This window comes from Taurulus bubalis, assembly GCF_910589615.1.
Source record: "Taurulus bubalis genome assembly, chromosome: 16".
NCBI classification, from domain to species: domain Eukaryota; kingdom Metazoa; phylum Chordata; class Actinopteri; order Perciformes; family Cottidae; genus Taurulus; species Taurulus bubalis.
The window spans coordinates 12,869,545-12,897,527 of NC_136604.1; the positions used below are offsets into that span (position 1 = coordinate 12,869,545).

Here is a 27,983-nt window from a genome sequence, read left to right on the forward strand (position 1 = left end):
CTGCGTGACTGATAAAGGAATATCTAATCTAATCTAATCTAATCTAATCTAATCTAATGTAAAGGATCCTGAGATCGTAAAATACCAATCGCCCACAGGTACATTAAGTATTATATTTGCACTGCTGGTGCTGTTGTTCCCTGCAGTGCCCATCAAACGCTAATCGAGCCGCGCCGTGCTTTTATTCTGAAAGGTCTCACCGGAACTTCTGTTGTTTCTGCGGCTGCTTCGCCCCAGGCTAGAAGCCCAACAACGTGGAGAAGAGGATGTGGGCATGCTGACATCTGCAAGCCAGAGGTTTGACTGGAAGAAGAGCGCAGTCAGCCTGACAAACACGGGACAGCGGCCATCGCAACCTCCGAGACATGTAACTAGTCCTGAAGGTAACGTAAACTCTAACTAGCTCACATTAACCTCTTTCTTTAGATAGTGTTGGAACGTGCTTTTGTAACGTCAACTGTCGAGTACGTTGTGTTCAAAGTGTTGTTTGTTTGTTTGTTTGTTGGCGGTGTCAATAACTTGACTTCCTTGCTTGTTTACCGGTAAATCACAATCGGTTAGTCGGTGCTCTGTGGTCACAACGAAGTAAATACTGTCGTTAAAAAACTACAAGGGAGGATTATTTAGCGTTAGCTAATGGCAGCTTTTATTTGTGTTGTTGTCACAGATTGTCGCAGATCCCCCTTTGAAAAGTTGAGATGTCATTATTCTGCATAGTCCCGGCTGGGCTGATGTGTTTCAGAGCGATGAGAAGTGTGCTCTTCACATTGGTTATCTTTAATGTGCGAGGGGACCTGTTGCTGAACTGCAGTTGTTTTGACTGCAGCTCTCCTCGTGATAGGGTCTCACACACTCTCTTGAATCTCCTCTTTTCCTCCTCACACCTGTTTTTTTTTTTTTTTTTTTTTTTATGAACCCGAAAAGATAATCTTCTTCAGATAAAAGTTAGATCACGAGGCCACAGAAAGCCATAGGCTGACATTTAATTCACTGTAAATATGCCAGACGTCGACTTTTACTTTTGCCTTTAAGTGGAGCATTTGTTTTTTTCTGTCATCCCATCTGCTCAAGAGATGAGAAGATAAAAGAGCATTTGTCAAAGCTCTCTGTTTTATAGCACAGTTCAAGTCTGTTTGGATTGTGTTGGAAGTGTGTCAGAGACATTGGGATGAAAACACACAACTCTATCCAGCTTTTAAATAAAGCCCGTCATCCCTCATCACAGCTTGGCTCCTTTAAAACACGTTGCTGTCAGTATTGTGTACAGATAATGTAAGCAACAAAGAGATGTTTGTGTTGTGGAGAGGAGTCGGTGATCCTGTGTTACCACACTTTTACAAACTGAAGAGGGTCAACCAGTTAGTGAGGATTGTAGCTCTTCTTTTCAGCTGCTGGGACCTGTTCCACTGGATATTTGTCCTTCCCTGTTGATTTATAGGTGTGGAAATGAGCCATGCCTCTTGACAGCGTGATGTTCATTCCACATTAACTATGGAGAGCACTGAGGTCTCTCTCATGTGACACATAGTTAACCTGACATGCGAATCAAGTGCTTCCAACATCAAGCCTGGTTTGCTTCCTCTGAATATTGATAGTTGACCCATCTTTTTCCATCACGCTCTCTTTTTAAAGTCCTCTTAGCGTGACCGGGCGAAACTAGATCACAGATTGCAAATCTAAATGCAAATATCAACCCTTTGCCCACTATTTTTTTTCTTCTTCTTTTTGTTTAATTTCCTCTTAGAAAGAGGAAAAAAAGAAGTGGAGGAGGATTTAAGCTGAATTGTAGGCCTCTGTCCCCCTACGGCTCATTCCAAACGGCTCCCAAGTAAGGCTATCGGATTCAGAGAGAGTGGAAGGTGTGATGGATAGCCACTAAAAGGAGGTTTTGTCCTCCGGCGTCTCCATTTTGTAAACTCAGGAGGACTCCCGAGTCTTCTGGCCAGGGCCCAGGCTGGAGTGAAAGGGCTGTGCTGCTGCCTTGAAGGACTTGCAGTAGAAATTGAGTTTCCTCTGATTCTGTACCATGGATCTATAGACTTTCACACAGCACCTTTATTTGACTGTTTTCTCTATTGCTGCCTAAAGCCTCACTGTTCTCAGAATTAACCATTGTTTTGCAGAGTTAGGAAATCATTGTGCTCTGGTGTGAGGAAGAGAAAGCACAGTTGGTGTGTGTGTGTGTGTGTATCTGTGTGCAGGCCCGCTTTGGTATTGTCTCTGGCAATGTTGTAAATTGCACCCTGATCTAATATTAACGCAACACAATTATGTGATTACATTCAGTTCAGTGTCAACATGGCTAAGTGGTGTGTTTTTACCGCAACCCTGGTTTAAACCATGGTGTGCTAAGCTGATCTGTCAGACACACACGTCTAAATTTCAGTTTTTGTGTACCTAAGAAACCCAGGCTAATCCTATAATTCAGCAAACAAGGGGTTCATCCATGCCCAGATATTCTACCCAGATTTTTGTCTTACTATTTCTTTTTTTAACTCAGTGGAATGAAAATGATGAAAAGAGAAACCTTTCAAAATGGCTGAATCTTAATCTTATTGTAAACAAAAGGCACGCTCAGACTTGACTGTTTCATTATTATCACTCTGGTTTATGCTATAAGAGCTGGAATGCTGTATAACAGATTGTTGTGTGGACTATATCAACATGTGTGATTTATCAAGGCAACAACATTATTTTCCAGATACTTTTTTAGCTGTATCTAAAAGTGATACATTTCGGTGGGGAAACATCTGATATGGTCTTGTGGTTTCCATTTTTACGGTTTTCCTGGTAATGGTGCTGATGTGCAGCAGCACACTTCCTTATTTATGATTACTGTGATGCAGTGTGACTAAAACTGCACCGCTGTAATAAAGTTCATCAAGTTAACTCATCTCTCATTTGAATGCGTCGCATACTCAATTTATTCAGCACATTACTGTATGGTAAGGCATGATTTAGCCTCTTACATCTTTGCGATTTGTATTTGATGAGCATCTTAATGCAGCCCTGAGCATGCAATTATATTTATGATGTTGGTGTTGATTGCTACTAGTCTGCTCTACTGGAGCTGTGTCCTCGGGGCACTTGCACATTTAGAGGAAGTGTCTAGGTGAGTAACCCACTTTACTGTGAATGGGTTTGCCACTTTTCTAATGGAAAGAGCTTTGATTACAGAGTTCAATCTTGTAAATCTCCTCCTGTCAGTGGTAGTAACTTGGAGCTATGTATCGATATTTCTCACAATACCTACACTTTTCCTTCCCCCTCCGTTTTATGTTTCTTACATATTGTAAAAAACCTTAATGATCATGTTTTTGATTTCATTCAGTGTCTCTTTCTGTTCTCCAGAGCTCCATGAAGCTCAGCTAGTCACGCTGCCTCCCTGGACTTTCCATCATGAGGGGGCGTTGCTCTCGAAAACTTGGTGTGCTGGCCAAGGCTGGCTTCCTGCTCTGGGTGCTATGGCTGGGCTACCTTCTGTTAGCGCGCTCCTCGTTCCCCTCCTCTTCCTCTGCGGAGGAACAAGACGAGGGCCAGAAAGTTCTGGAGAGACAGCTCTCCATAGAGGAGACCGGAGCGAATGGGCAGCTGGCAAGGCCCCTCTACGTGAAGCCATCACCAGACCATAATGCTCCGGGGGAGCTGGGTCGGGCCACGCACCTCAACCTCAGCCCTGACGAAAAGAAACAGGAACTGGACAGTGTGGAGCGCTATGCTATCAATATCTATATCAGTGATAAGATTTCCCTCCATCGGCACATCCAGGACCACAGGATGAATGAGTGAGTAGAGCAAAAAGACACCAGAAACCAAGTTCACTGAAATAGTTTTCTTGAAAATTACTAATTCCTCTTTTATTGCTTGGCATTTTCTTTGCTATTCTGGCATATATTTGTCTCTGGCCTTGAAAGCTGCATGGGGCTGATATGCTACCACTGTGTCAGGGATATGTTAGTCAATGGAGATTAAATTGAGCTCTTTACTGGGATCAGTTTTCCACTGACAGTTAGAAACAACGATGAAAGCTCTCGGGATGCATTGCAGGGCTTATTGAAGCTGGTGTAAACAGCTCCCTGCATGAATGGATTTTTCCATCCAGAATTGTTGTCCACAGCTATTATCTGTGTGATGACACACAAAGAATGATGCCTTTTAATAATAGTTTCTCTTTTTGCCTTTACCAGATGTGGTGTCTGTCTGTGTGGAGAGAACCATCATACATGTAAAAGTCATGTCGATGTTTTATATGACTGGAGTGTCCCAGTTAAGCTTATATTCTCTTTAGCAGTCCTTAGGATATATTTTCTACTTAAGTGTCATGCTAAATCTTCTAAATTGGAATTAAAACGACAGACCCGGAGAAATTAATCTTGCTGCGGGGAAACAGGAATAAACCGTTTTACCAGCGAGACGCCAGCATATCCAAAGGTAGTCTGAAAAGATGCTTTAATCTTCTTACTGGGCTGAGGAAGCTGCAGGGGGGTGAAAGTCAAAGAGTGTGCTAATGCAAAGATAACATTCAAACTAGAGAGATCTTTATCGCCGCTCCAGCATCATCACATTCTGTTGCAGCAATTTGTGGAGATCTTAAAACAGATTCACTGCACTGTAGGTATGTAGATATGCATGATGGGTACCTGCATGGGCAGTGACAGTTTTGACATGTGCACATTTGAAAAGACACTGTAAGGAATGAGTTAGCAGGGAAGGAGTGGTGTGCAGTTTTAGTGGCTGCTCATACCGTGATGGAGGAGCATGACTCAAAACATGGACATATTCTCTTCGTTATCTTACAGACTTGTTTTGTGGATGATATGTCAGCTAGTTTTGCTTAAGTATTGTGAGGAATAACACATTTTGTAACCATAAACATGTAGCTGAGGTGTGAATGATCTGCCAATTAGTCATTTCGGGCTTTTATGCATAAAGATTTGTGGACCCGTCAAGCTGTCCCAAAAGTGCTACTGTTTCTGTTTAACTTCGTGCTGAGCAACAATGTAAGCAAATGTGTAACGCTTGTCTCATTTATTTTGAGGCGGTGTGTGTATACGCTCGTGGCAGTACTGCACCTACTCCATAATTACAAGAGTTCCCATCCTGGGAGCAGAATTTGTGGCATGAAACTCTTGCTTATTAACAGCTTATTTGATTGGTCGCAACTAATGCCCAGACACATTTGTTCTAATCCTAACCGACTTCCAGCAGTGCCGTAGTTGTGGATTTAGCCTCCGGCTACAAAAGTCGTTCAGCCTGGGACAGTGGTGAGACTCTCTCTGTGTTATTTGCAGAGTATGCATAATAATAAAGCTCACTGAAGATAACGGTTTCTCTTTCTCGTGTTTTTCTCTCCCCCATGTCTTCTTTTGTGCTCTTTCCCCTCAAGTTATTAGCTGACAGTTTTTCCCTTTCATTCCCATCCAGTGTTGCCCCTTGTCCCCTCTCTCTCTGCTCTGCTCTTTTCGTCTCTTGTTTGCTCAAGTTTCTGTGTTCTCCCCCAGAGCAGTGCTGTGGTATGTTGCTCACTGGTGTGACACCCTCCTCCCCACCCCCATCCATATTTCTGAGCCTCTTTATTGTTTTAATGACTGCCATCTGGATTAAGACCAGATACATCCCCCTGCCACAATACTTGCTGAAGCTGCTCTAGCCATGTGAAAAAGAAGAAAAAAAAAGCTTGCTTGTATGAGTTCCTTTAGGATGCTGCTATGTTTACTTTGCTATACATTCGTACCATACATGTGTACTGTTGCTTAAGTCAACTCTGTCTCTTCCCCCACCCCACCCACACACCCAAACATACCTCAGATGCCGAAGTAAGAAGTTTGAATAACGGCGTTTACCCACAACCTCTGTGATTATCGCTTTCTACAACGAGGCCTGGTCCACCCTGCTGAGGACCGTTCACAGTGTGCTGGAGAGCACGCCTGCCATCCTGTTGAAAGAGATCATCCTCATTGATGACTACAGTGACAGAGGTCTGACACTCTACATTGATAAATGAACAAATCGTCTTTCTTTTTTTCTGTCGGTAAAAATAAAATGGGCCGAAAAATAACTCTTTTAAGCTCAGCAGCAAAGAGGACTGACGGCCTGCTAGTGAAGTAAGGCAGAAAATCCAAACCTCATTTGTGCTTTCTTCCCATTGACAGCGTAAAAGAGAACGAGTTAAGCAGGACTGTGCTATATATAGAAACAAGATTCTCTATATCTATATAGCGGTGAATAGATAATTACTCTGGATAAAATCTGAAAGCAATTGCACAAACACCCTGAGAAACTCGTCTGGACACATATTTGTTAACAATGATAAAATGTGTGTGTGTGTGTGTGTGTGTGTGTGTGTGTGTGTGTGTGTGTGTGTGTGTGTGTGTGTGTGTGTGTGTGTGTGTGTGTGTGTGTGTGTGTGTGTGTGTGTGTGTGTGTGTGTCATTTTATTTTAAATTGAAGGGCACAAAGGCAAAACAAGAAGTATTGCATATCATTCTTCAGTCTTGAACATTGAAATTGGTTCATCTCAAAGGCCTGCTTACTAGCTTTTCTGTGCTTTGGTCTCAGAAGCTGGATATAGGAGTAGCTTTCTGTCCCTCTGTCTTAATGGAATTAGTATTCGGTCCCAGCTAGTCTAGTCGGTGTATATCGGAGACATTACGCCATAATGATTACTTCAGTGTGCACTGAGCTGCCATGACATCATTTCCTCTCCTCTCACTGCCCTGACCGAATGGAATACTAGACATGCCAGTCCCCGACCAGAACGCCTACTGCAGACTGACAGACCATAAAAGGTGTGTTAAGGCCACTCACCTGATACGTTTTTCTTGCTGGGAAAGTATTTGTAGTAGTAATTCAATCAGCAAATGCTTTAATGTAATGAATGAAATGATTCGACTCACAAGATGAATGCGTAATTAAGAAGGACTCGCTAGTATTGCTACAAGAGCGTGAGATCAATATCACCCCGTTCTGCAGCCTTTGACCCCGGTTAAATTGGCCGTAACAAGTTAATAAGCCGCTGGTTTGGCAGTAGCTGTGTTTCTCTCCGGTAAAAGAAGTTAAATGTAGGACAGGGAATATTATCATTTGAATGTTACAAATGATGATTATGTGTGTGTTTGTTGTAAAAAAAAAAAAAACAGGCTACCTGAAATCCCAACTCGCTGACTACCTCAGTAATCTGGAACGCGTGCGGCTCATCCGCACCAACAAAAGGGAGGGTCTGGTCCGGGCGCGTCTCATTGGGGCCACGTCTGCTACAGGTGATGTTCTGACATTTCTGGATTGCCACTGTGAGTGTGTCCCTGGTTGGATTGAACCTCTGCTGGAAAGGTGGGTTCACCAGATTGGATGAATGGGAGCTTTCTGGAAATCTTTTGTTTTTGTAGAAACTCTCCATGAATGGAAAGTAAAACTCAAATCGAAAACCAAATACTAAACCAGACATATATGTTTTCTACATGCTATGGATAGGATTGGTGAGGACGCCAGTACCATTGTGTGCCCTGTGATCGACACCATTGACTGGAACACCTTTGAGTTTTACATGCAAACAGATGAGCCGATGATCGGAGGGTTTGACTGGAGACTCACCTTCCAGTGGCACGCGGTCCCCGAAAGGGAACGCGAGAGGCGCAAGTCTCGCATTGACCCCATCAGGTGACAGTATGATACGTCACTAGATCTGATCTCATGGAGATCACTTCATGAGATTGACATGTAATACACCTTTCACTGCTAATTTGTAACCGTAAGTGTTATAATACTGTATTACATTCTACATTTTCACAAGCTCACACTGAAAACACACTATCGGAAACGAGGTTAACGCTCGTGCATCCCATAGCCTTTTTTTTTTTATCAATTTATAGTTCACCTTGCCTTTGTGGCAGCTGCTTCTTTTAAAGAGCAACTTCACACAAAATCTTGTTTGGAAGAAAGGTATTGCTGCATTGAGCAATTATGAGATGTGTGGACAGAGTGATTATTAGCTCAGGTGTAGTTAAAGGCTTCTTAAGGTGGTGTATTAGACAGTTGCGTAACTAAATTAGCGTTGGGTTAAAAAAAGGACTAAATAACTTCTGTGGAACAGAAGGGATGATTGAAAATGACCATGATACCGTCACCTTATTTTCACTGTTTCTACCAGGTCTCCGACAATGGCAGGTGGTTTGTTTGCTGTGAGCAAGGCCTACTTTGAGCTTCTGGGCACATATGACACGGGCATGGAGGTGTGGGGAGGAGAAAACCTGGAGCTCTCCTTCAGGGTGAGTTCTATTCTCCCTCAGTGAGAACCACAGAGTCACTACTTTACCGTCGCGGTGCCACATAGCGATATGAGACCGGAGTATGGCTTTAAAAAAAGAAAAAGAAGTGTGGAAACAGTGACTAATCTAGGTTGCTTTCTTACCAAAATGTCTTACTCACAGACAGAACATCCATTGACTCCGCCTGTTTGTTACTGTGACAAAGAGTAGAAAGAAACATCAATGAGATTGATCAGGATCTCTTTTTTCATCGGGTATTGCCTTTGATCCATTGATCATCCATCTAAGAGCTGACAGTCGGTGGGTAGTTGGAGTCAGAGATCATAGTCAGCCGCCTGGAACGGCACCCTGTTATTGTCTGATACCTTGTTGTGAAGTTTGTGTCGCTTTGCACTTGTTTGCGTCAATCAAATTGACCCAGATTGTAGGCGTGTGTGTGTGTGAGTTTGTAGCTGGAGCCAAAGGTAGGCAATGTAAATTGTGTGTGCATGATTTATAGTGTGTATGGGGTTTCAGTGTGAAGACGAATGGACTGTTCCCCTGAGTGATGTGTTATGCATGTGGAAATAAAAATTCCTCTCGCTGGGACTTTTTGCCATACATAATTTATGTTTAGTGAATTGGTTTTCAACCCTTATTGCAAATTTAAAAAGAAATGGGGTGGGGCAAAATGCCCAGTGAATTAAGATGGAAGGGACTGTCATGTATTGGCTGTTTGGCTATGGATATATAATAATGATTTAGCTTTATTTGATTGGAACATAGCCCATAGCTTCAAGTATTAGGAAATACAACGTTAACAATCTTTCATACTTTAAAGGTGTCGTTTTTTTCCTTTTTATTTTTCATGGTGGATGATCAAGCATTTATACAATGCTAATTGAAAGCATAAATCCAAGCTGTTTTTAAAAGGCAGCCTCTTGACTCAAGAACACTGAGTGGGGATGAAGGTAAAAAGCTGTGTTTGGCATTCAGAGAGGATGTCTAGCATTGCATCAGTCACAACAATCAACACCCATCTGGCAGAACTAGTGCACAAACGTACTATTTACAAATTACCTGCAGGTTTATTGGCAGGTAACTCAAACTTGAATGGCAGACAAAGTACACAGTGGTAAATGGAAGTGCCAAAGTTCACTAGTTATCAGTTCATATCACACATGGTGTACAATAGACAATGTTGTACTTGGTCAATGATCTGTGTAACCGCTGGTTCTCTCTGTGTACTTTATTGTAAGAACCCATGTGGAAAAATGAACAATGCGTACAATATGTGCTGGTATCTGTAACAGTTATTGGCTTCCATTATTCTCTATTTATTGATATTTTATGTTGTAGTGGGTATATAAACATATACTGAATAAAAGGGTTTGATAAAACCGCTCTGGGGGATTATTTAACCACACAATATATGATTAATTTTCCATGAAGGTTATGATGTTAAAGGAAAAAGATGAGCTCATTATTGCGTGCTATGTGTTTAACCTTCCCAGGTGTGGCAGTGCGGGGGAAGCCTGGAGGTTCACCCCTGCTCTCATGTGGGCCATGTGTTCCCTAAAAAGGCCCCTTATGCACGGCCCAACTTCCTCCAGAATACCGTACGAGCTGCAGAGGTTTGGATGGACTCTTATAAACAGCACTTCTACAACAGGAATCCCCCAGCCAAAAAGGTAGGACGGTTACGAATTAAAGGAACCACGTTTATAAACAGTCTGTCTAGCTAGACAAGTTGTGAGGAAAGCAAGAAGCTGACCTAAAAATACTCTCTGAATCATATAGGGAAACATAAATTGTCGTGTCGCTGAGCTCTGTCTTGTTCGTGACTTGTTTTGCGATGCCATGCTACACCTAGCAGCACCGTGTTAAAGTTTTTTGCGATTGCTTACCCAAAAGTATCTAAACCTTAACTTTTGTAAACATGAATTAAACAAATGCACCAGAAGTCCAAACACATTTTCTGCTTTGCACTTTGCAACACACTACACACTTTTTCTTCCATGAGACTAACACGATTGAGAATGAATGCCCAATTTAGGGAGAGGAGGAAGAGGGGGACAAGGATAAGAAGAAAGCGACCAGGGATGACATTGCTTGTGATGTGGGTGTGGTGATAATGGTGATTTGGTGATGTGGTCAGACCGTGACAGCATGCAGTCTCCAAAACCATCCACCACCCCTTCCAGTACTATTTCTATGTTTACCATTGCACTGTAATTATCTTTGTTTCAGTGCATTTACAGTAACATACTGTATTGATTACTGTAATTCTACTTTTCTTTGTTTTGTGAGTACATTTACTGTCCTGGAACCATCTTTCAAAGAAAGGTGTACAAAGCACTAAATACAGCAGTGTGCTGCTGCTTTGAAAGAGTCATTTAAATGGTGCATGTGTGCATTTTGATGCAAACATTTCATTTTGATAAAGGATTGTTGAGGGTCTTATTTGACTTGTGGGTAGAGTTTTGAAACAAGTGTGTCAACAATCGCAAAAAAATGTAAAATGGATTTAGTAACCATATGTTAGGTTTAGATGTTTTATACATGATTCACCTGTCTAGGTGTCAACAAATGATGAAACGCTGTCTGTCTGACTCACATATTTGTGTGAGAGGGCGTGCACGAGTGTGCGTGTGCCTCTCAGGTTCTGAGCATTGGGCACCATCAACAATTCATGACCCTCAGTTTCACCAGTCTGAAAAAAAGTACATTATTGATGTTGGGGATCTTTGATCAAACAATATGTTACTTGGTCAGAGGCAGTGTTTGAACACAGCCAGACCAGATCACCAGCTGTAAGTATATTAATATGTTAACAGACTGCAGAGCCATCTTTCATGAAGCACCTTTAGTTTTTTTTAAAGATGTTCAAACATGTGGATGGCCACTTGACTGTGTCCTCCAGATGTAACACTAGATGAGGTTCTTAGATACTGTACCTGCTTGTTTTCACAAGAACATCATTTTTTATTCTATGAATATTTGTATCCAAGATTTGTATTTATTTATGGAGAATACAGTTACACAAAGGATTCACATGTGTTTGTTTGAGAAACTGAGTTCCTCCATTTGTTTATCCCAGCAACATTTTCTGTGTATTCTGATCTTGTAATGAAAAGTTAGCGACTGAAATAGTGCATCCGTAGTTACATTCTGCACTCTGCAGCGTAAAGGTGGAAGGTGTTTGATTGCTCTGGACTTTGAATCCCTTAAGGAGTTCCCTAGCTCAACAAACACAGCTATTTGATGTTGCTAGTTAATGTCCTGGTGTACAGGACATATCCAGGATGTAAATATTTACTTTTCTGGTGTGATCTTAGCGGATTCAAACCCACCAGAAAAAGCCACATGTGCCACAAACAAACAGTGTGTGTGTGTGTGTGTGTGTGTGTGTGTTATAATTAATCAAATCGAAGGGTAGGTCACATTATGTTGTCTCTGCTCTAAATAACCTTCGGTATCCTTTCATGCCTGTGAAAGATGACTTATTCATTGTGTGCTTACTTTCCAGGAAACCTATGGGGATGTCTCAGACCGGCTGCTGCTGAGGGAGAGGCTGAAATGCAACAGCTTTGACTGGTATCTGAAGAATATCTACCCGGAACTGCATGTTCCTGAGGACAGAAAGGGCTGGCATGGGGCTGTGAGTGTCTGCTATCAGTATTCCATTATTTGTCTTGTTACCATCGAAGTGCAGCACGAGTGATTCATTCATACTGATCCTAGATCAGCCTACGTAGTTACTGAAGTCAAAAAGAAATGGCACTGCAGTTGTATTCTGCTTTCCTTGTTCCTTTGACGATGAGTCTGAAACTGGGTGTTAGGTTGGAGCAGGACATGGGAAAATCCCGTTGAAAGGGAGAAGGCTGCACTCGGACAAAGAGCTTTGAATACCATTTGGACCGGGCTCAAGACCATTAAAAAAAACATAAAAAGACATCTGGTGGACTATTCCATTGTCCATTCAAAAATCCGCCATGTTGCCTCTTGATTCACCTTGACAGCTGTGAGGTCACCTATTCCATTCGACCAGGGCATTGCTCAAATATTTGGAATGGTATTGTTATCAACCATTTGTATGGCCGACAATAACACCGAAACTCAGTGACGTAATCTGAAACTATGGCACTTCCTCAAAACAAGAGAAAGGTAAAAACGGGTCTATTTCATATTGATTTGTGTGTGTGTGTGTCAAAGTGATAATTTGGTTAATTTAATCAGAGGACTGATTCTAGCACCTTGAGTGGTGCGGTTCTGTGCGTGACCTCACACCTGCCTGTAAGGAAATACAACCAACTAGAGAAACTGCTCACATCAATAAACCACATCATTTTAATTTTAATTGCTATGTATTGTTCTTCTCCTGCAGGTGCGAAGCACAGGAATACCCTCTGAGTGTCTGGACTACAACTCCCCAGAGCACAATCCCACAGGTGCCCACCTTTCTCTGTTTGGCTGCCACGGCCAGGGAGGCAACCAGGTACATTAGGCATTTCACGCCTTGTTTACCTCGTCTCTCTCCCTCCCTCTCATGCACATATTCCCTCTTGTCACAATCTCGTGGCCCAGTGGGAGGTGTGTCTTGAAATGTCAACGCTCTCTTGTAACCCCTAAAAGGAGCTGCCACAATTGATTCACAAAAGAAACTTGTTGTCTGCTGGTGGGTCCAACATGACTTGGATTTAATGAAAGGAAAGAGTATGGAATTGTACCCACATAGACCCCAATGTTGGGCGATTGAATCACATGTACTTTCAAACCGAATGCCTGCCAACTCCAGTGGTGGATAGTTTAGCAAGCAGCAGATTATTTGTCTGTGAGAATGTATATTTAATGTTGGAGTCAGACAATAGGCAGGGCTTCTCTCTGTGAATCTCCAACCTGCTTCATATCTCTGATTACCCCGCTGATGGGCTGCATCAGGTGTCCCCAGTCACAAAGAGCATTATGTGTGACTGAAAATCAATGTTTGGATGGCTCCCCGCTGAAACAAAAGCCTTGAAGGCCCTTCATCGCCTCCCTACTGCTCCTCATTCGCTGACCCACATAAGAACCACGTTCCATTTAAAAGATACATGAGCCTCGTCGGCTGAATCAATGGCACAGCCTGAGTAAATAAGTTTAAAGCCAGACACGGGCCCCTGAGTGAGTCTTTTATTAGGAGCTACCAGTATGGGCCCTGTTGCACCTGAAAGATGTATGAGATGTAAAGAGAAGGATGGGGGAAGATTGATTACTTGACCCTTTAATGGGAAGCCCAGGGAGCGTTGCATGGCCAGGATGTTGAAGTGTCACTGGAGAGGGGAGAGTTGGGTCTGTGTTCACGTCTGGTTGATTGAGAGGGCCAAGGCCCCGTCTTCACTGATGAGACGCCTTGACAGGCACGCAGACACGCCATGCAATGCTGGTTTACTGAGGACTTGATCCCACAGCAACATAAGAGGAAAGAATCCTGTAATCCTGGTCGGAAAAAACATGCCAGACTGCATTATTGTGCTGCTGAAAGACTTTCCTAATACAACAAAAAGAGAGATTAAAGTAGAAAGAGAGTGTGGACCAAAACAATTTGAAAGGAGGCGGAGCTTTTCTCTCAGTCACTGCGGTTTTTGCAGTTGGGTTTCATGGCAAAGAAACATAATTACACACATGTTCATGCTGTATGTGCAGAGGAAATAACCACAGTATTTCTTCTGCTCCAGTACTTTGAATACACAACTCAAGGGGAGATCCGCTTCAACTCGGTGACAGAGCTGTGTGCTGAAGTAATTGAAGGACAGACCTCCATGAGTATGAGGCACTGCCCTGGGGATGGGGAGCTCATACCTCCCAGTACAACCTGGAACTTCAGATCGGTAGGGGTACACACACACACACACACACACACACACACACACACACACACACACACACACACACACACACACACACACACACACACACACACACACAAGTACCCATTATTCCTCACGACTAAAGTTCACACACAATCGTATCCTTCCTCTAATCTAAAAGTTCTCTTTCGAACCTGTCAGGACGGCACCATCCACCACCCTCACTCAGACTTGTGTGTGACATCCTACCGCACACCAGAGGGCCGAACAGATACCCAGATGAGGCGGTGCACCCCAGGAGACCAAAACCAGCAGTGGAAGTTTGAGTGGTAGTAGGAGGAAGTAGGAAAGTAGCAGGGAACCTCAAGTGGCCTTCGTTTACCATAGTGCAATTACTACAGGGGATGTCTTCCAGCGGGAAGGTGGTGAAACAGTCACTTTAAGCCAAGGAATCTCCCAATACAGAGCTTTTGTACCCCTTTGAATGACTGAATAAGTGCAGATCGTGGAAGAATGAATGAGAATTGCAAGGCAAGGTTTATTTGGTCTTCTTAAGGAGACTGGCTGAACTAGAGACTTTTACATTCGTGTTACTTCATCCAAGTGCCTCTGCAACCAAAATGGAGTCAAGGGCACATCTCTAGTGCCATCACTGTCTCTAACGCAACAACTTGAAAGCAGTGAAACTGATTTGACTGTCCAGCACATGAAGAAGTGCCTTTCAAGGAGATTGAAGCATTTTTCGAGAAAACGACACGCAAAATCACGCTGCACTACAAAATGTTCCCGTTATGTGCAATTAAGATGAATTATTATTGTTAAATAATCATGTTTGTTTGTGAAGTTGTCAAAAAAAAGATGAGCTGCTCATGAAAAGGCGTGCCAGGAATGTGAGGTGCGCAGCATTTTGCCACAAACCAGCTTCTTCCTGCTCTATCATGTGAGGGGGAAGCGGGGAGAGAGCGCTGCGGTCATACTAGACTGCTTCTTAAGTCTGTTTCATGTCTGTGGAGCCAGTTTCATGGTAGAATGCTGCCCGAACAAGACTTGAAGCATTCATTAAGCATTTGTACTAAGAGCAATTGGGCCCGTTGGGCTTAGCGAGTTGACAGGAATGTTTTAATATATTCTTCCCTGTTGTGTAAAATTAAGGATACCCTCTAAACTCATCTGTCACTGTGCCTTAAAAGGTTGTCACTCTTAAAAAACAAACTGTTTTCTACCAAGATGAAATGTGCCAGAGAATGTCAAATGTATTTAGAAATGTGTTTGAATGCTAAACACTAAAACAGCACTAGTTTCATGCCCTTGATTTTATTTAACACAAAACCCTAAAAGGGAGAGACATTTTTAATGAATTCGTTCAACGTGGCAGTGCTTGACTGTTTTGTTAGGACTCCTGTGTGTAAACCGTACTTGAAGAAGCATCCATTGTTTTAGTTATTTTGCCACTGAAGACCTCTTGGCCTTTCTACTGGGATTCAATGACCAAGAGATGTATTGTCACTGTTGTTGAAATGTTGGTTGAATTGCAGCTGAATTTTTCGAAGACTGCTTATCGCTGAGCAATGTTTGGCGTCTGTGGTCCTTTGGAATTATGAAAATGAAATATTCCTACTCGTCAATGGAGATAGTAGATACACATGTACGATGACACCTGTTTTGTGTTACTTTTGTAAATAATGTTTGTTTTAAGGGACCAAAGTGGGACAGTGCTATCGTAAAGCACCTTTTTTTTAAACTACTGATAAAGCAAAAGGGATGGTGATAATGATTATTTGATATGAAGAAGAGGGTGACTGCAATGGGATGGATGTTTCAATGATGATAAAAGCTATTTGAATGATTGAGAGAATTAAAAGAAACTAACCACAGATGCACAGTGTCATTTTCTTTGTTTTTATCTCAACTCAGTAAATCGACAGCAACATCTTGTATATTGTTTGCTGGTGCAAGCGATGCCACACACAGCAAAAGAAAACTACGCTGCAGCAGGTTCTTTACCTGCACCTTTTCATTGTGTGGAAGCTTGAACGACAATATTCACATGTGTTCATTTTCTAAAGACTGGCATTTCCTGAAAATCTGCCACAGCATCCCAGTGCTCGGTCCACTCAGACAGGGATTTCAGTATTCAGTCATTTGGCACCACCTACTGGTAGAAAAGTCAATTACACTGACTACTGAAGGCAGCCCATAGTCCTTTCACTGGCTTCACAGTCATGGTCAGGAGGGGATTTCAAATTGGTGAAGGTGGAAACCAGTGAGACCGAATGGTCACAGTCATGTTTTAGTTGCATATTATCCACAATATTTTCTGTCCACGGGTTCAGGTAGTGATGAGTCAGTGTAAGCAACAATGTACTGTTTATTAAACATACGGTTAGTTTATTCTGCCCTTGATTATTTAGGACCTATTGTTTGTTATATTTAGCCGGATATGCACAGAATCACACCGCACAGATGTGCATTCATGCTATAAATAGTCTGGTAACTGTACTGTATCCTCTTGATGCTGCTGCAGCTTTCCTCCTGTGGCCTGCTGCATTAAGTTAATCTTCCTGATTCCTCCAGCTCTGAGGTTTCTCTAACATAAAATCTGAAAAACGTCTGACTCCATCTATCTGACTAAGAGAGGATCATACCTAACCTAAAAGGTGCAAATGCAGCTCGCCATTGTTTCATTTTCACAATATGTTTGCACCAAATATCTGTTGCGTGGACAATGTTTTCCATCATCTGGTCCTGAATGAAAACGCCCTCATGCATCAACATTCATAATCTGTCTCTGACAGACATGACAGGCCCAGTCTACCGTGATATATTACCACGGCTGACTTGTTGCCTTCCCGTGTCTCTTTGTTTTCACAACATGAGTACTCGATCAAACATTATGCCACTCAAATTACCTCGATCTGGCCTTAATTATTTAACAACCATACATTTTGTGTCATATTTCATCTTTGGTGTCAAGAGTTTTGATATCAGTTTCATGTGTGACAACTGGCTGCATAATAAATATGACCACCAAGGTAAATGATTTCCAGGTTTGGGTACTGGGTTCTCCCAGGGTCAGTGAAGAGGATGCAGAGTGGTACTTGGGGGTATATCAAAATGTGCCTTATTTTATCATTGTAAAGACTGGACCAGATTAATAGCGGTTCAAATGATATGGCCCACTTATGTTTAATACATGTTTAATAAACCAACTCTGTGTTTTTGATTTTTGAGAAAACACTCATTGGAACATCAGCTCAAAGTGTGTGTTCGTGATTAATTATTAAATATGTCAGGCCATAATACCCTCCCTCCCAAGGTAAAAAAAGATTTACCTGCCGCTGGTAACTTTCAACTTTATCAAGTTACAGGAGCTAATCTATTACACTTCCTGTTCTACTGTTTTTCGTTCAAAATAAAAGTGCGTTGCATTCCGAGGACCACAATAAAATAATATAATAAATATATATAAATAATTTTTCTAATTATATTTAAATTAACATGTAATAGATGCCTCTAATGTGCCTTTAGGATTGATCATCATCCATGCAACATATATTTCTCACACCATACAGACGACCACCCACACCACAGATTTTTACTGATGATCACATCCCATCGTTTACTGAGTTGTTTTGGGGTTGATTGCCATCTCATTATTTGTAATAAATGACTTAGCATTTGTCTCCGTCTCTTTTGTCATGGCTTCAGAACCAGGTCGTATTGCTGCATTTTGCTTGCTGTGCAGAACTTTACTTTGAAATTCCTTAACCGGAAACGTCGTTGCGAACGCCACTCACTTGATGACGGGTTTAACGTAATTCAAGTTCAAGGAGCCGCGAGACACACTTCTGCTTGATTACAGTTTGGTAATCCTAAAGTATTTATCGAGGTAGGAGGCGTCGGACACTCATCTCAACGTATTTGTTTAATTGTAACATTGAATGTCCTCAACGAAAACTAAGAACAAGTGTAGCCAAAGTTTTTGACGTCACCTGGATTTGTCCTCAGTGGGAGCCCGCAGGTTAGGCAGCTAATCCCATGTGACAACTAGTTAGTTTAATCCAAGTTTGTTAATCCCTTCACATTTCTCCAGCGCACCGTTGAGCGGAGTGGAGGAGGGGGAGGAGTGTCCTACTCCCAACGTCTGTCAGCAGAAAAACTTCAAGGTTTCCGCTCCACAAGTCACCAACAACTCTGCGGTCCAGTCCATGGACACCTCTAAGAGCCGGAAGGAGACTTGACTTCAAAGAAAGTCACATTCTGCGCCTAAAGGAATGTGGACTAAACTTGAAGTCGTCAAACGGAAACGGGACGAGGCCGGTGAAACACAACGGGTTCACGTCATTCGGGCAGTAACGTTAGGTGTCAGCGGAGTGCGGCTCCTCGCGGCATGAGTTTCTGCACCGAAGGAAGGAAGGAAGCGACACGATGGCAAAGTGCGGAAGAAGGAATCGACCTAAATTGCTTTTTTTCCTCTTTGGCGTCACTTTGGTGGGATACCTGATCTTTTCCAGACACAACTCGGGGGACGTGAGCGCGACGAATCGACGAGAGGCCCCCAGAGAGCGAGAGGTGGGCAATGAGGAGCTCAAGAAACCCGTGTACGAGAGGCCGCCCTCGGATGCGCATGCCTTGGGGGAGATGGGGAGAGCCGTCAAACTAAACCTGAAGGAAGAGGAGAGGAGGAAAGAGGAGGAAAGCATCAAAAAACATCAGATCAACACTTATGTCAGTGATAAACTGTCGTTACACCGGAAGCTGCCGGAGAGATGGAACCCGCTGTAAGTTCCTCGTTGAGTGTGTCAGTCATTGTGCAAAAGAAACACTATTAACACACACTATTGGAGCTCAAGAGAAAGCTCTGCACTATGAATGACAAGAACAGCCAAACAATACAGTTCCCTAACTGCCATTGTAGTTCGTTAATGAGTATTTGTTGTTGGGGAATAACTGCTGCTCGCCATATCTACATGAGTTGATTGAGTATATTTACTTTGGCAATAAGCTTGAGCTCCAGGCCACTGTGTTTGATATGAATACCAGGGTGTAGTCTTTAATAAAGCAGTTACCAAACGTTCACCTCCTCCATTTTAATCTGCCCACTAACATGCACATTTTCTCGACATCGCAGTTGCAGAGAGCTGAGGTATGACTACCGGTCGCTGCCCACCACCTCCGTGGTCATCGCCTTCTACAACGAGGCCTGGTCCACCCTGCTGAGGACGGTCCACAGTGTGCTGGAGACGTCGCCCGACATCCTGCTGAGAGAGTTGGTGCTGGTGGACGACTACAGCGATAGAGGTACACAAGCACAGACTGATGGACAGGCAGAGGGGTCTGTGGGCGGGCAGGTTGGCTGATTGACAGTCAGAGAGGACAGACAGGTTTCAGAGGCTCACAATGAGGTACACAATGAGGCACAAAGACATGTGGCAAGAACTGGTTTGTCTATTTGGGAGCAGGAAGGAGCACAGTGGCAATTAGAAATGTCAAACAGAGACACAGGAAGGTGGTGACAGTTGGTGACAGGTGGTGAGTGTAAGATAAAGGGATATTTTATTTGCATTCAGATGCCTGAACACGGATCTCAATGTCACATGTCTGGGCAATTTGTTGTCTTCCATATACAGATTCAAAAACCTCTTGCAAAATTATGTGATAATAATTTTGCACAGTATACATGTAAATTGCATGGATGGTAAATTGGATGTGTGGTAAATAGTTTCAAGCACAGTGCTACTAATCAGACTCATGATTAAAAAAAAAAAAAGAGAAGAACTCTGTGGCTGGATGCAAATGACCTAAAGAGGAATTCTCGTGTAAGGAAATGAGTGGTTCTGAAGCGGTTTGGCTCACGCCCATGCGGGTCAAGCAATGCTTGCCTTTCCTCCTGTCCTTCAGACTGTTTCACTTGAGGAGGAGGCGTAGAGGCCGAACACTATTCACAATCACATTTTTACAGGAAAACATTGGAATAGATTTGTACAGATGTGTTTGTATCCTATCCCAATAAATCAACATACAAACTCTCTGAGTCATCAATACAGCGTATATAAAGTGCTGACGGTATCCACCCACAGATGGATGATCTGAATGTAATTATTATGTATGAAACACACACTTTTATAAAAGGAAAGGTCAGAGAAAAGGTAAATACAAACTCAACAAAGAAACATTCACCTGAGATAATATGAAAATACCTTTACATGGCAATAAGAATAAGAAAAGAAGTAAGTACCAGTTAGTACTCCACAATCGGACTCCCCAGTATTGAGTACTGTCCTTGTGATGTTGAATGGGAAATTATGTGAAAATTAACTTGATTAATTACACTTAAGAAACATTTGAAAGCTTTATGGCAAGTCTGTGTTCTCTTTAAAAAATAAAAGTCAATATTTAAAGAATGTTAATATCAATAAAAACTTTAAAGCACTATTTACCTTTCTTTCTTAATCAGGTTTACCAGCTGGCAACGCGTACAGCTGGCAATGCGCACGCACACACACACACACACACACACACACACACACACACACACACACACACACACACACACACACACACACACACACACACACACACAAAACGTGTTTATTTTCTTATTTTGTACTTGATTTCCTGAAGCTCATCTGAAGGAGCCACTGGAGAAGTACATCTCAGGTTTGAGGAAGGTGCATCTGATCCGGGCCACCAAGAGGGAGGGGTTGGTGCGGGCACGGTTGCTAGGGGCGTCTATTACCACGGGTGACGTGCTGACCTTCCTGGACTGTCACTGCGAGTGTCATGAGGGCTGGTTGGAGCCCCTCCTCCACAGGTTAGAAACACCCTCTGCAGGAAAATGGACTCATTCTCTTTAGTATTTTGTCAATGAGGTTTGAAAGACTGTCTTTTAGCACAACTGCAGTTTCACAGATTGAATCTCTGAATCTCCACCAGCCAGCTGAAGGGGAGCTGGTATGCGTCTGACTCCGCATGCATAGTCATGGGGCTCTCTGTAGAGAAAGGGCAGCACTTAAAATTGACATGGGCATCTGAGAGGATCAAGAAGCACTGCTTCTCCCTGTCAACAGCTTTTCTCTAATTTCTTCTCCAGGATCAAGGAGGAGCCATCGGCTGTGGTGTGTCCTGTTATCGACGTGATCGACTGGAACACCTTCCAGTATTTAGGGAACGCTGGCGAACCCCAGATTGGGGGATTTGATTGGCGGTTGGTCTTTACCTGGCACTCTGTCCCAGATTATGAACAGAAACGCCGTCACTCGGCCACTGATGTCATCAGGTGTGTGGAACCTGTTGAGAAAACAATCACACGTGAACACTTTTCAATGATAACTTAACAGAATAGGCTCAATACTTGTACCTCTACTGCCAGACTGTATTAAAGTATTAACGTCACTTGTCTCATCCAGGTGATTCATAATTAAAAAATGCAGGGGAATTATCGTCTGATGGTTTTTTTCTCCTCAGGTCTCCTACTATGGCAGGTGGTCTGTTTGCTGTGAGCAAGAACTACTTCCATTACCTGGGGACATACGACACAGGGATGGAGGTGTGGGGAGGAGAGAACCTGGAATTCTCTTTCAGGGTAAGAAAGTGTGTGTGTGTGTGTGTGTGTGTGTGTGTGTGTGTGTGTGTGTGTGTGTGTGTGTGTGTGTGTGTGTGTGTGTGTGTGTGTGTGTGTGTGTGTGTGTGTGTGTGTGTGTGTGTGTGTGTGTTACACGTATTCTGCATGTGTAAAGCTGGAAGCAAAATAGGTACAATTCATACACTGTCTCCATATTGACATGAAAAATGCACATTTTAGCAGCACAACGCACGGTTTTAAAAAGGCACCCAGATCTGGTTTACATTTACAGAGACTCCTCATTCTCTGTGAAAGCCATCCTGAAAGAATTATAACTCAGGCCAAATATTCTAATACTTAAATTTGTAATTTCCCAAAGGGAAGGAGCCAAAAAAATGTCCCTTCAACAACAAAACGCTTTTCTGTTTCCAAGTTCCTCACAACAAGGCTGTGCTTTGTGTTGAGGGATTGATTCACAGCTGAGAGTCTAACCAAATCCTCGTGGTGATGTTGTTGGTGTCTCTTAGATTTGGCAGTGTGGGGGCAGCCTCGAGATCCACCCATGCTCCCATGTGGGTCATGTGTTCCCTAAAAAGGCCCCTTACTCGCGGAGCAAAGCTCTGGCAAACAGCGTGAGAGCCGCTGAGGTCTGGATGGATGAGTACAAAGAGATCTACTACCATCGAAACCCCCACGCACGACTGGTGAGTCTGCACAGATGGTGTATGCGCTAATGCTATCAAATACAACAGATTATTTAAGCAAGCGTTGCAGCATATTAATGTCTGAATGATTGGTTTCCTTTATGCATTATTTTGGAAGACGGTATGTATATAGTTATAATGTGTTAGATTGAGTAATCACTGGATTCCACCATTGTACACACTCGCAGTCCCACACCTGCTCAAATTAACATGTCTTCACAAACTACACACACACACGCACACAACCTCTGCACTCCCGCTGTGGTGTAAAAGCTCCCCTGATAAAGTGACACTTGCGATACATGAGTGGGAGACACCCAAGGTGACAGGGGTGTGAGGGCGTTCCGGTGTGTGATTACCACCTTTCCGTGCCACTCGGTGCCAGCGGGTGTCACCCATCTGTCCTTGACAGGGTGAGAGCAGTGCTAACCCATCCTGCCCTGCTTTTGTGTGTGTGTGTGTGTGTGTGTGTGTGTGTGTGTTTGTTTGAGGGGAAGCGGCAGTGTAGTTGTGTGGCAGTGTAGTTAAGAGGAGAAGCTTTCTAAACACAGATCAGGTGGCGCTCATCTCCCTGAGAGGAGGTAGCCCTGCCAACCTCGCTGTGGCTTGGCGAACCCAATACACCAGAGCCTCCAAACAAACACTGCCGCTCCCAGTGGGTAGTAGCATGCTCATTCATACGATGCAATATATTACATTAAACCAGGTTCAAAAAGCTTGTTCCTCTGGCATTTCCAATAGTTTATGAATTCCAGACACCCGGGTGCTGATTTTGTTGAACCCGTAAAGACATTTTTAATCCCTGTTGTAAATTTGAACAGTCATTTCTCAAGATATTCTTTGCATATTCCTACTTAATCTCTTGGAGCTAGCGGCAACACACACCCTTCAGGATCAATGGACTTCCTCTGCTAAAGTTTAAATCCAGCAGCAAGATGTTTTTTTGTGTAAATTAGTGCTTGGTCTGGTAGGACTAAATTGGTTGGTTCCAAGCCCACAATCTACACTGCAAAAAAGGAATTTCAAGAAAGTAAAAAAAGCCTTGTATCAAGAAAATAAGTCATGTGTTTTGCCCAAAAAGAATATTAATCTTGTTAAGCATGTTTTGATTCGAAAAATTATCTAATTTTAGGAAAGTATGCCTTACTTTTTCTTCTTTTTTTTTTTTTCTTTTTTTTAAGAAATCTTGTTAAGTAAAAAAATCTGCCAATGGGGTAAGTTTTTTTTGCTTTGATATAGGATGATTTGATTGAATATAAGAATGTTTTGCTTCTTTCTAGAAGGGCTGTTTTTGCAGTGTAGATAACTTGAGTCAGTCTCAGCATATATTAATGGCTTATTTTAATAATTCCACTCAAATTGAGTTAATGAGTCACCTGTCAGTCCGTGTGAGTTATGTTTTAACCTCTTGCTTAATAAATAATACGCATGTGTGATATCTAAAACAAACAAGATTAAAAATGCAACAGCGGACTCGGACAAAAGAGTGACTCTGTCAGCGTGTATTGTTTCCCTACTGTCGCTTTAGTGTCCCCTAATTGGCCTCTTGTGTAAATCAGATTAGCTTCTAGCTGCTACTTAAGTTTCTTCAGTGTCCCCTTACTGATCCATAAACTGGATTGTCATCGGACTGCTAAACACTATTACGTTGACCCGCACTAGCGGTTGCTGTGTTCTCTGATGGTCCTTACTGGTCCTTCCCATTACAGTAACAATGGACTCTCTCCTTCGGGAATCTGTCTCTTGAGCTAATAAATTGATAAAGTGCCAATTAAAGCTCTGTTTGGGCAAACCACCAACATCCATCATCCTGCGTCGCTGCATTGTAAATCACCCGTCTTGATCACCGTGGTGTGTGGGTGTAACTGTAACTATGTATGCACGAATCCATTTACATAAGCACACAACCATGCATAAGCTGACATGAACACACAGATGCACGTTGATTGTCTTGATCTGGTTTGATGGGTCTCCCATCAAAACTTGTTATTTCACCCAGAGGCGTTGGCTTACAGGAGACCTCATGCTTAATTGTAACGAACAGAGAGGAGTTTTTACATTTTTTGTGATAATCCTTTTACAAAAGATGCAGTTATAATTTTGCTCCCTATACTGCTGGCATGGCTGCAACCGTGACAAGACTACCCTGCAGATTTTCAGATGACCTTTACCTTAAATTGACCATCTTAACACTGACACTATTGACATTTAGATGGACTAAATTACAACCACATCTACTTAGTATTCTGATATCAAAGTAGTATCTTGCGTGTGAAAGTGTGAAACCAAATATACAAATTATAGGAAAACATGAACAACATATTCTGTATGCCTTCATACTTGACACACATCAAATAAACTGATCTCATATTGTATGTGTGTGTCATTCAGCTAATTTGTATAATTTCTCAAGCTTTAGAAATAAAACTGAAGCCCATAAATTGCCGCTCATTTTTATTGAACCCAAATAGTTCAGGATTTTTCTGCATTCATGCGAACGGAGACAGTAACGGAGCGCGCCAAAGCATGCACTGTTACGTCCTGCAAAACCACACTGATTCCAGGTGTTATCAGGAATGTAATCATGTCGAGTGAAGGAACAACTATAGATGGTGCTATTGTGTACCATTTCAGCACTGAACCGTGCTATCTGGGCCTGACACTGACTGCATCAGGAGCACACGCTCTTAATGCTCTTAAGGTGTCATGTTACATCCATATTACAGTTCTACATACTATAGTTCAGGATCTCAGGTTATTATGGCAGAAAGATGGAGGTACTATAATGCGATGGAACTGTCCTTTGTGGTCTTTGTTTCTAGGAGGCCTTTGGAGACGTGACCGAGCGAAAGAAGCTTCGAGAGAAGCTGGGCTGTAAGAGCTTCAGGTGGTATCTGGATAATATTTACCCCGATATTCACATCCCAGATGATCAGCCAGGCATGTATGGAATGGTGAGAACACATCACTGATCGTCAGGTTTTAATTAGAGTATGAATTTAATCATTCTCACCAGTTGGATTGAATCAAGCTGAGCAGTGTAGTTGAGAGGCAAATAATAAACGTGTGATATTTACAATAAGATTACCTTTGGCATGGATTTCCTAACCCACATACGGCTTCTGTAATCTCTATTTGATCAGTATCTGAAAAGATTTTTTGACGTGTCTGACTTTGTGCTCATTATAGCTGAAGAACCGGGGCAAGAACAACTACTGCTTTGACTACAACCCTACAGATGAAAACAGAGTGGTGGGCCAAAGGGTCATCCTGTACTCGTGTCATGGCATGGGTCAGAACCAGGTAATGGACTTCAGTCTTTCAGGCCAATAGCTTTAAAATGTTTCCTGATGTCTTGTATAAAGTCACTTCTGTCTGCTTGAATGTAATGGACATTAAAATGTCTTAATGCTAGCATTGAGAAATGTATTCGTCTCAGTTTTACTTGTAAACTTTTAAGTGTTATGTTTCCCCTTAAACACATATCAATGTATATGGGAAAACACGGCATGAGGTATGTTTTCTATTTAGCTAAGTAAGTATTATTATCAATAGCTGCTGGACTCTCAAAGTAACACAGCCATCTTATTTCACAGTAAACCACAAGGGTTTGTAGACGTACAAATCTGGGAATAGTGGTCTAGTTTTCCTATTCCAGGCTGAACAATGGCCTTGTTGATACAAAGGATAGTGCTTTTCCCAACACCCTTTTCCTCTGTGGTTGATGGTAGTCCAGGAAGCACTCTGAAATGTGCCTTTGTTATTGCAGCAGCCCTCTGTGGACACACACGGATGTCTTCTCTGTGGGTAGACGCTCCAGCAGTACTTGTTGTGTGTCCATCAGTTGATTTGAAGTGAAAACTTGCCTCTTGAGACACATGCTTAAATCATGATCTGTCCTTTACTCTTTTTCTTCATCAGAAAAAAACAAGTGATATTTAAAGTTTTCATTGAAAAAGGGAGTTGAGTGTTTGTTTGACATTACGCAATTTGCATGCAAAGATTTAGAGCTCTTCCGTCTTCCCGCAGTTCTTTGAATTCTCCACGGACGGTGAGATCCGCTACAACACAAGGGTACCAGCTGGATGCGTTGTGGGCGACAACATCAGCGGCTACCTGGATCTCCAGCTGTGTAGAAAACGAGGACAACCTCTACCTGCAGACCAGAAGTTTGTCCTCAGAGAGGTAAGGAGGTCAATCCAGATTTAACCAAAGAGGCAGTTGTGTCCCTTCTGTTTCCTTCTCCTCATACAAGTGAAATATAAATATGTGAGGATAAAAATTAAAATCGCATCGTTAAGTCGGCTTTTGGCAACATATTTATAATTGCCTAATCAATTAGAATGCACTGTACAATCTGCAAAATTATTTCCTTTTAAATTCATACAATAATGATGTCAACCTTTTAAGTGTTATAACTGGATTGAAGCTGAGAGAATAGAATCACGACTTCCCCTCCAGCGCCAAAATCAAATTCATGCTACAGTCAAAGTCATGCCATGTACATAGCTGAGCTACTCCACAGTTGGTGAGCAAAAGTAAGGCTGGTATTATAACTATAAACTGTAAATGACGGAGCTCTAGCAGGCTGGCTACTCGCACAATCTAGTGTCCACTTTAGTGGCTAAACCGCACTGTGCAGAATATCTGTGTTGCAATAGGAAGCTTTTGTGTTCTTAAAACAGTTAAGATGATTAATCATGATTTAAATCTGATAAATATAATATATTATACTCCTACTTTTTTAACTAACCAAACCCTATTTTTCGTATTTCATCACCCATATTTCTTTATAATGCACGTTCTGCTCCTGACTGTTTTCAGGATGGGAGCCTGCTCCACACGTTGAGCCAGAAGTGTGTTCAGGCGGTCGACAAGACGGACAACGGGACGCCAGCCCCCTCACTCCAGCCCTGCTCTGACAGCCTCCTCCAAAAGTGGTACTTTGAGGAGAGAATATAACGGTATCGAACGAGAGTATATTTTTCATTCAGGGCTGATATCCTGAGGAGGGATGTGGGTGGATGCTGGATATATTTCCCGTGCCCTGAACGAAGCTCAAAGGGGGAAGCGTCCATGCTCTCTTCCAAAATTCAACATTTGCACATTTTTGTGCGAGCTGGATATAATGGACCAATAGGAAATTATGTATGAAATGTACTTTCTGAAGAGCTTTGAAAATATATATATGGGAATCATTTTTCTTGGATGCTGTTGCTGGGAGACAGGAGCCTAGTGAAATTTGTATTGTTTTTGTAATCAAGGAGGATTATTGAGAACCTGCACAATTGTACATGCTGACATTTTTCCTGTTTGACAATTACCCACTCCAGTACTGGCCCGATCTTTGAGATCCGTTTAGCTCACTTGCTTTATGCAAACACTGAAACGTGTGTACATCTGTCTAAATGCGCTTGCACATTGTGAAGCATTTTTAAATGTTTGCGTCTTTGCCTCTAGAGGGGGCCAACGCTCCTCTCTGCAAATTTCTATCTTTCCCTCTGTTCTCTCTTTGTTGAGAGAAAGTGGGACAAATCTTCAGGTATTTTGGTCGGAACCTTTTTAGGACTTTTGATTGCTTTGTACTCTTGGTGGCTTAGAAAAAGCTGTGGATCACAGACAT

The 27,983-nt window shown here is 42.4% G+C and overlaps 1 protein-coding gene across 1 annotated transcript; it reads left to right on the forward strand.

Moving 5' to 3' along the window:
• Positions 1-346: 346 nt before the first annotated feature.
• On the forward strand, positions 347-27,801 carry LOC306748442 (uncharacterized protein). The gene is given in 23 exon segments (XM_079231611.1): positions 347-383; positions 3,352-3,785; positions 5,809-5,830; positions 5,834-5,978; positions 7,140-7,329; positions 7,471-7,656; positions 8,147-8,264; positions 9,758-9,934; positions 11,773-11,904; positions 12,631-12,741; positions 13,961-14,113; positions 14,294-14,424; positions 18,186-18,258; positions 18,455-18,873; positions 19,224-19,393; positions 20,717-20,906; positions 21,186-21,371; positions 21,560-21,677; positions 22,184-22,360; positions 25,183-25,314; positions 25,550-25,663; positions 26,390-26,545; positions 27,185-27,801. Coding segments are annotated over 22 exon segments (3,624 nt in total). The 5' UTR covers positions 347-383; positions 3,352-3,399; the 3' UTR covers positions 27,323-27,801.
• The last annotated feature ends 182 nt before the right edge of the window (positions 27,802-27,983 follow it).